The 8,594-nt window shown below is 44.1% G+C and overlaps 1 protein-coding gene across 2 annotated transcripts; it reads left to right on the top strand.

The window, feature by feature from the left end:
- The first annotated feature begins 6,397 nt into the window (after positions 1 to 6,397).
- On the top strand, positions 6,398 to 8,290 carry LOC147416977 (mitogen-activated protein kinase homolog MMK1-like). Of its 2 annotated transcripts, XM_086507900.1 has the most exons (6): positions 6,398 to 6,554; positions 6,636 to 6,773; positions 6,894 to 7,232; positions 7,316 to 7,499; positions 7,592 to 7,803; positions 8,017 to 8,290. In XM_086507900.1, the coding sequence occupies exons 1-5, from the start codon at positions 6,540 to 6,542 to the stop codon at positions 7,768 to 7,770; spliced, it is 855 nt and encodes a 284-aa protein (XP_086364026.1). In that variant the 5' UTR covers positions 6,398 to 6,539; the 3' UTR covers positions 7,771 to 7,803; positions 8,017 to 8,290. The 2 variants fall into 2 exon arrangements, with proteins under 2 accessions (XP_086364026.1, XP_086364027.1); XM_086507901.1 differs by having other exon boundaries at positions 6,399 to 6,554; positions 7,592 to 8,290.
- Positions 8,291 to 8,594: the final 304 nt, after the last annotated feature.

Here is an 8,594-nt window from a genome sequence, read left to right as displayed (position 1 = left end):
GCCGATACAATAGGGAGAGACTCGCCCTTAAGTTTTACATCAAGTACAATGGTTCGGTCCTTGTCTGTAGTCAAAGTCGCTTTTCTCTCCCGATAGTTGACCATGGCGTTGTTCTTATGGTACCAGGGAATTCCCAAGAGGACATCACAACCTTCCAAGGGCATTATGTAGAAGTTCTCATGCCCCAAATACCCCCGACAATGCGACCGAAGTTTGCCAATGACAGGTGTAATGGCTACGTCCTTGACGGGTGCCGCTAGAACTGCCTCTGCTAGTGGTCCCATCCGATCGGGTGTGATCTCGAGCTGTGCCGCCAATTCAGGTGAAATGAAGCTGGCCTTGGCTCCTCCATCAAAGAAGATGAGGGCTTCTTGGTCTTTCACTTTGCCCCAAGCTCGGCATAGTTCTGTACTCTCATCAATCGTGCTTAGGTCAATACCCATGCAATCTGGAACCAGTCTTGCTTTCATCTTGCCTTTTCATCCACGTTCCTCAGCTACTTTTGAACCCTCAGGCCTGTCTTCATCTTTGTCATTCAGTTGTTTTGGTGCCTTTTTAGGGCACTTCGTGGAGATATGCCCAGTTTCCCCGCATCCAAAGCACTTCCCCTCTTTGATGTAGAGAGCTCTCTCTTGAAGACTAAGCTTGGGTCTGCATCCTTTTCTTTCTTTTCTGGGTTGCTCTTCCTCTTTCTACTTTCATTGTTCGAAGTCTGTTCGGTCCTTTGTGTCATGATTTCATATGTGGGGTAGGTCAAACTGCCTGAATGAATGGAAAAACCCCGTTTTGCACGACTCATCTATTCTTGAATGGAATCTGACTTTTGCTCTAAGCAGTGATCTCGGATCTCTGTAGGAAGTCCCAAGGTAAACCGCTCAATCTGTTCTTTGAACGAGATCTTCTTAAATGAAGAAGCTGGTAGAAAAAAGCTCTAGAATCTCTCGCAATATGCGTCCAATGTATCCTTCTTGGTCATCCGAAGATGGTTCCAAGCAGTTCGTATGTGGCGTTCGTACTCTCGAGTCAGCCAAGAAGAAATAAAAAGCCTTTTGAATTTCAGCCATTTAACTAGCGCTGTCTTGTTCAATTGAAGCGTGGACCACCAAGTTCGAGCATTTCCCTTGAAGTAAGAGGTAGCCCTCCGTATCTTGGAGTGCTCTGAGTAACGCTCTCCAGAGAAAGCTATGTCAAACTGTTGTATGAAGGCCAAAGCCTTCGAAGCAGCTCGATATCCAAAAAACGTGTCAAATTTAATTGACTGTCCACCTTCTTTAAACTCTCGGACTTTCTTGCTTTTATCCTCCAGAAAGTCATACAGGTTGACTTTATAAAAGTTCTTCTTCTTTGCATAAAAGCTGCTGTCGTCAGAGTGCGAACAATCTGAAGACGAGTCCCCCGTAGAACTGTCAACAACTGGGCGGGATTTAGACTTCTTTGCCTTTTTCTTGTCCTTTCCGAAGCTTTGCTTTTTGCTTCCCTTTTTCCCTTTTTTGTCTTCTTTGCTTGAGTCAGAGGAGCTAGAAGACCTGTCAGAAGAAGAAGAAGAAGAAGAACTGGGTACTCCTTCAAATTGCACATGCTTCTTCTGCTTTTTTGCCGAGGCAAATGTAGACTGACAACCCAAATAACCCGGGAAGTCGGTTCATTCTTCTGCTTTTTGTCGTGCTTTTCGGCTTTGTTCTGTGCGTCAAAAAGCTGAGAAATCCGTGTATCAACCACCTCTTCTAATTCTTGCTCCGTAAACATCCTTGGAGTAGGAGGTTTCTTGAGTGCCCGTTTGAGGGGTGGTTCTGTGGTTTGCCGCCACTGTGAGTGCACCTCGTCGAAGGAGGTCTAAGTTGTAAATTTTGCAAATTTCTGGTCCTTCGCAAATTTAACAGCATCTTTGTTGCATCATCGATCAATCATCGACGCTCCGTGTCCTCGAGCTCCGCCTGAGTAGGCTGAGGCGGACCGTACTCCTCGCGTGAATCTTCGTTGTGATCTCTTCCCACATCTTGAGATGCAGAGGAAGTCGATTGATCTCTATCTGAATTCAGAAGTGTTGCCTAAAAAGGATTGGATTTCCCGGTAGAAGAGAAATCGGCCGCGCTTTGATACCACTGTAACAGACTTAGACACTCCAAGTCAACATTCTATCGCGACACGACAAGAATTCACTTCAAAACAGTTCACAGGTCACAATTGATTCGACACGGCCCAGAAAAGTTCTCTACCTAGAGTTATTGTCCGCAAAGACTGGCGTCCCTTTCATTATTTCTTTTTGGATTAAATCTGTTGCCAAAGTACAATAGAGTGGTTGGGTCTCACTCTCAGACTCTGTGTCCAGATGCTCTGAGAAGTGAGAGGCCAACTACACTTATAAAGAGTTACAAGGGATGCCAAAAGCAGAGCCCCAAAGCTGTAAATCAAAAGCCTTCAAAAATAAAGCAAGGCTCTCTCACAAGCTCTCTTAGGGAATTAAAACAACTCCCAAAAAGCTGCCATCGTAGGAAATCTTCAGCCTTTGCGTAGAATAAAGCAGGGGAAAAATCTGCCGTCTGTAAGTTGTCGCCACGTCAGCATTCCGAAAAATGCGCCGTGATTTTTGGGACCGTCCGTACGAGCCTGCCACGTGAGCAAGACAATGGAAAATCCGGACTTGCCTGGGGTGTGTGTATAATGGCAGCCATGCCACATCACTTGTTTGTGACACTTGATGTGCCAACCACTAAATATTCCTAATTGGGTGAGATTGCCTAGTATGTAACTTCTCGTTCAGGAACAGATACCGACTTCCCAAGACATGAAAGAGAAAGGTGGTTCTTAGTTAAGAACCATCCGGAATTGAATGCGATTTGGATGGAGGAGGACCTAGTAGATACTCCTCAGATTTGGAACTTCACCTCGACGCTTTTGGTCTAGCTATGACTATTCCAAGAGTTCTCACTGATCAGCGGGCTGAATTTGGTGCAAGCGGGACTACACAAGAGGGGAGTTACTCCACTCCTTTGTCACAGATTACCTCGATGGAATAAAGTCATTGACTCCCTTTGGGTTTCAGGTATACTGATGGACTGACAGTATTATGTTGAATGACTTTATGAGAGAAGTACTTCAACATGGGCATTGGGATCCCCGAAAATGATGACTCGCACACGACAGTGCTTGAGTGGAATGATTGACCAAATGATTGTAGCATTTCGCTCTCAGAATCTATGGACGTGATTGCGATATGGGATTAGTTAAATCGACATCAGTGAGGTCCAGTGCGGATCTAGATGCGATTGCTAAATACGTTGCCAAGAATCACGGTCCTAGATTCTATGTGATGTGAATGTGAATGTGATCTGATGTGATGTGACTATCGTCTTTTACAAGTGCTGATTGGTGTCGTCTAGTGCGTCGGTACTTAGAGTCAGTGTCTACCAAACTAGTTTATGGCCTCGGTCTGTTTTGCAGGCGTAATCGAGGGCGATTACAATTCTTTCAAGAGGGGGGTATGTCACAAAGTGATGACGTGTCATGACCACCCGGTCAGTATGGTTGACATGGCAGGCAGTATAGATGCTGACGTCGCAGGTAGTACGTGTAACAGACTTGGACACTCCAAGTCAAGAATCTACCGCGACAACACCAAATAATCACTTCAAAACAGTTCACAGTTCACAATTTATTCGACACTGGCCCGACGGAGTTCCGTACCTAGAGATATTGGCCCCAAAGACTGGCGCCCCTTTCGGTACAAGAGTGCGGGCAGGCGCTCACACTCAGACTGTGCATCCAAATGCTCTGAGTTGTGAGAGGTCTGCTCACATATTTAAAGTTACAAGGGATGCCAAAAGCAGAGCGAGGATCCCTGTAATCTGTCGAGTATATCATCAATCGGAAATCTGTTCTTGATGGTGATTTTGTTGAGAGCTCTATAATCGATGCACATTCTCCAAGATCCATCTTTCTTCAAAACCAACAATACTTGAGAGCAATACGGTGAAGTACTAGGCCGGACAAGACCTTTTCCAAGAGGTATTTCACTTGGTTCATAATCTCTTCGTTCTGGGCTCGGCTCACACGGTAAGGTGGCTGGTATCATATCAATAGTATAATCCTCAGGACGAGCAGGTGGTAACTCGCCTAACAGGCCCTCTGAAAAGCAATCGGCATGAGTGTGGAGAAAATCTTGGCGTTTGTTTGTTCAGGTCCAAAACATATTCGACCTTTATCCATCATTCAATTCTCTCCCAAAAAAAAGTGAGTAAAGAAACTGAAGTTCATCAAGTACAATCTCTAAGCCCTTCATTTCTCAAAGTCGCTTTCTCAGCCCGGTAGTCAACCACTGCATTGTTGTTGTGGTACCAAGGGATTTCGAGTAGAACGTCACAACCTTCCAAGGAAAATACGTAAAACTCCTCGTGCCCTAAACACCCGTCATTGCAAACGAAGTTTGCCAATGCTCGGTGTAATGGCAACATCCCGTCCGGGTGCCACTCAAACTACCTCCGCCTGTGGCCTCAGCCTGTCGGACGTAATTCCAAATCGAGCCGCTCATTCCAAATCAGTTTTGTACTTCCATTCATTTGATTCGGTTCAGGCTCCACGCAATGTGGTACCACTTCTGCTTTTTATCTGCCTTTTCTGCCACGTCTCTCAGCTGCTTTAGAACTTTCTGGCCTTTCTTCATCTTGTTCATTCGGTGCCTTGCTAGGGCACTTCGCGGAGATATGCCCAGTTTCCCCGCATTCAAAGCACTTCCCCTCCTTTATGTAGAGAGCCCTCTCTTGAAGAGTAAGCTTGGGTCGTGCATCCTTATCTTTTTGTTCTGGGTTGCTCTTGTTACCATATACATGTGGTAGTGATGTGTGTGAACACACTAGGACTACCGGGCATTTTTTCTCTCTTTAGGAGGTTTTTTCCCCCGAGCATTGGATATACGCCCATCACTCTAGGGCTATCTATCTTTCCATTGCATACTAAGTAACACACTCTGTTGTGTGCCTTGAGCTTCCTTCGTCTTCTCCAAGCTGTGCGCGTTTCTTTGCAACCCTAATTCCAACAATTGGTATCAGAGCAGGTTGTGTCCTCCCGGGCTTAGTCGCCAGCTGCTCCAGCACATGCTGAAACCGGCCTGTTTAATCCAAAAAGGGTGTTGCTAATTGGACTATTTTCTTAATTTTTTAAATGATTAATCTCTTTTTTCTAGGATATTTTATTGTGTACACTAAGAACTGTTAAAAGATTGTAGCTACAGGAAGTGCCATCAAGAACGGACAACTCTGATGTGTCATTTGATGGGTGACGGTAAACATCGTGAAGGAGTTTCCGTAAGTTCGGTGGAAAGGGCGGGGTTACGAGTGCCCGTGATACGTCACATGATGGGTGACGGGTGCATCAGAAAGGGGGCATTCCGTAGGCTAAGGAGGAAATCCGAACTGAGTAAGAAAATACGCGTAAGAACGCAGATTTTCGAAAATCAAGATGGCTGATGACGTGGCAGAACTGTACGGCTTTCCACTTTTCACGCTGGCGGTGCTGACATGGCAGGACTACGGATTTCCGTAAATTGCGCTGGCAGCTTTTTGGCTTTGCTTTTGGACCAAATGCTTTTGAGTTTGACGGCTTTTCACTGTGATTGCTTTTCAGGCCAAGGGCCAGGTTAGGGCTCATCCTTTGGCATGCTTCCTAGAGAAGGTGCAGAGTTTGGAGTACCGGCTTGTACTTGTTGATGCAATATAAAAAAATACCGAAAGGGGTGCCAAGGTTTGGGGCCAATACTCTCTGGGGTGGAATTCCGCCACTCCGTGTCGCGTGTCGTCTGTCTCTCTCTTTCAGTTCAGTTGTTATTAAAGTGCTAAAAGTCTGTTCAGTCGTTCTTTTCTATTGGCACATGGTGCCCGTCTTGTGACAATGAGCATTCTCTTGAGTTATTGAGCTATTGCCCCTGGGTCATTGTCTCTCATTCTCGTCCTTTCATATCGTGTTTGTCTCCTTCCTTGTGTGCATCTCTCTTCACCTTGGTGAGTAGTAGTCTAGAGGGTCACAGAGCATGGTATGGCTACACATTCCTGTGCCGAGTCCGGATGCAGCAGATAGACAATCAAATTTACGCAAAATGAAATACTGCAGCTTCTTGGATTTTAACTAATTCTAGGCAAGTCGTGTGTGATAAATAGTTAATGTCAAAAGAGGATTGGTCATCAGGTGGTTTATATTGCTAATGTGAGAAAATGAATTATTGCTAGTGTTCGCATTCTCGATTTGTTGGCCTTGATAATATAAACATGTAGAAGGGTTCAAACACAGCATAGCTGCATGTAAAAATTTGGGTGCGTGTGCATTTCTTGATAAAAGCAAGAAGCTGAAATTTATTTATTGAAGAAGATGTGGGAAGCTCAGTTGTATTGTAAACACTAAAACAGATAGGTTGTTTCTATTCTCATCCTTGCAGCTCAGCCCTGAACTCTCAAACAAATGAATATGTTGCAATAAAGAAGATTTGCAATGTTCTAAGCAACAGAGTGGATGCCAAAAGGACTTACAGGGAAATTAAACTTCTTCGCCACATGAGGCATGAGAATGTGTGTTCTTTGCCAACTCATATTATTGATATCTTGATTGAGGCTCGATGAATTTTGAGTTGACTTCAACAACTTGTGCAGATTATTGCCATTAAAGACATTCTACCTCCTCCAAGGCGACGTGATTTTGAAGATGTATATGTTGCTTATGAGCTGATGGACACTGATCTTTCTCGAATCATCGAGTCAAAGCAAACTTTGTCAGAGGGCCACTGTCAAGTAAGTCAGCTGCTAATTTTTGCGGCCTTTCTAGTATTCCTTTGTAAAAGCTCTCAAATACGATGACGCTTTACATGTACAGCAAGTGTTGAGCTGCCCTTCCATTCTATGTGTTTGCAGTACTTTTTGTACCAAATTTTGAGAGGTCTGAAATACATCCACTCTGCCAATGTTCTACATAGAGATTTGAAGCCCGGGAACCTCTTCATAAATGCCAACTGTGACTTAAAAATTGGCGATTTTGGACTGGCTCGTACATCATCAAGTTCGGAGCTTGATTTTATGACAGAGTATGTGGTGACAAGATGGTATAGAGCTCCAGAGCTGCTACTCAATGCTGCAGACTACACGGCTGCTATTGATGTGTGGTCTGTTGGGTGCATCTTTATGGAACTTTTTATTCATGAGCCTTTGTTTCCGGGCAGGGACTACATGCATCAACTGCGAACCATTGCGAAGGTATGGTGCTTCAGGCCTTGTCTCTGATTAGTCATGGTTTACCCCAGTGTCTTTGAGAGGCACTAAGGGCCTTTGTATTGCAGATGATTGGAGTACCCGATGAATCAAGTATGAACTTTGTCAAGGGTGAAAATGCTAAGCGTTATCTCCGTGAATTGCCTCATTACGAAAAGCAATCTTTAAGCGAGAAGTTTCCTATGGTGCCTCCAGACGCTCTAGATCTTATGGAGAGAATGCTGGAGTTCAATCCTGCAAAAAGGATCACTGGTAAAGCATGCTTGTGTTTCAATGCTTGCTTCTTGTTATAGGTAATGAATCATGTTTACTTAGAAATTGACATTTGATGTGGCATGGACCAGTGGAGGATGCGCTTGTTCATCCTTACCTAGCATCCATGCACGACGAATCTGACGAGCCCATTTGTCCGGAACCGTTCACTTTCGACGTGGATGAGCACAGATTAACAGAGGGGAAGATAAGAGAGCTAATTTACAAGGAGGCACTGCTATTTAATCCAAAGTTCAGGGTGCAAGGCTGATGATAGAAACGGAATATCTTGTGCATCCAAAAGGTTTTTGATCCAAAATTTGTTAATTCAGATAAGCTGCTGTCACCGACACATAATTAGCATGAATCTGCCATGAAAGCAACGTCTTCCGAGTATCAGGGCATTATTGATAAAAGAAGCAGCAACTAATTTCTACCACCCTTGCGCACGACAATGTAATTTTATTTATTTTTCCTGAAAGCTCACTTAGATGAAGATTTGGCTGTCAATGTGTAGGTTGTTGGAAACATTGTAGATTCTTACAATTGAAGGATAACCAGGAACTGCTCATATTTGTGTTTCTTCAAAAGAGCCATAGATGCAGCTGCATTCACTATGGGGTCACTTTGGTGAAACAAACGATTTGTTTGATATTGCAAGCCTCACTGAAAATATATTTTTGTCAAGTGTATGCTGGTAAAGATACTCATACATTGGAAACACTGAGAGAGGATGAACTATTTGTTCCTTCTTTGTAAATTCCAGGCAAATGCTACTGTCAGTTTTTCTCTTTGCAAAAGCAAAAGCAATAAGTTTGTTTCATCAAAGTACAGTCCCAAAAGTAATAGTGGTGGCAGTGGTAGGGCTAGAAAGTACTGTTATTAGCCTGCTGGAAGGGGGACTCACTATGCCAAAGATGTGTTGGCTACATCATATAAAAAAGCCTTTTGGGATGGTGACTAACTGCCTTCAACATCAGACTGGTCAAGATGCATCTCAGAGGAAACTGTGTAGTGTCTGCTGGTGACAATGGAGATTATGTTTGCAAAAAATGGTTTACCTTTACGAAGCGGGGAGACATTTTATCCTCAAAG

Source organism: Adiantum capillus-veneris, unplaced genomic scaffold, assembly GCF_014529385.1.
Source record: "Adiantum capillus-veneris isolate H3 unplaced genomic scaffold, ASM1452938v2 Hic_scaffold_33, whole genome shotgun sequence".
Classification (NCBI taxonomy): domain Eukaryota; kingdom Viridiplantae; phylum Streptophyta; class Polypodiopsida; order Polypodiales; family Pteridaceae; genus Adiantum; species Adiantum capillus-veneris.
The sequence above is the reverse complement of the archived record's forward strand: the minus strand, read 5'-3'. Positions and strand labels throughout refer to the sequence as shown.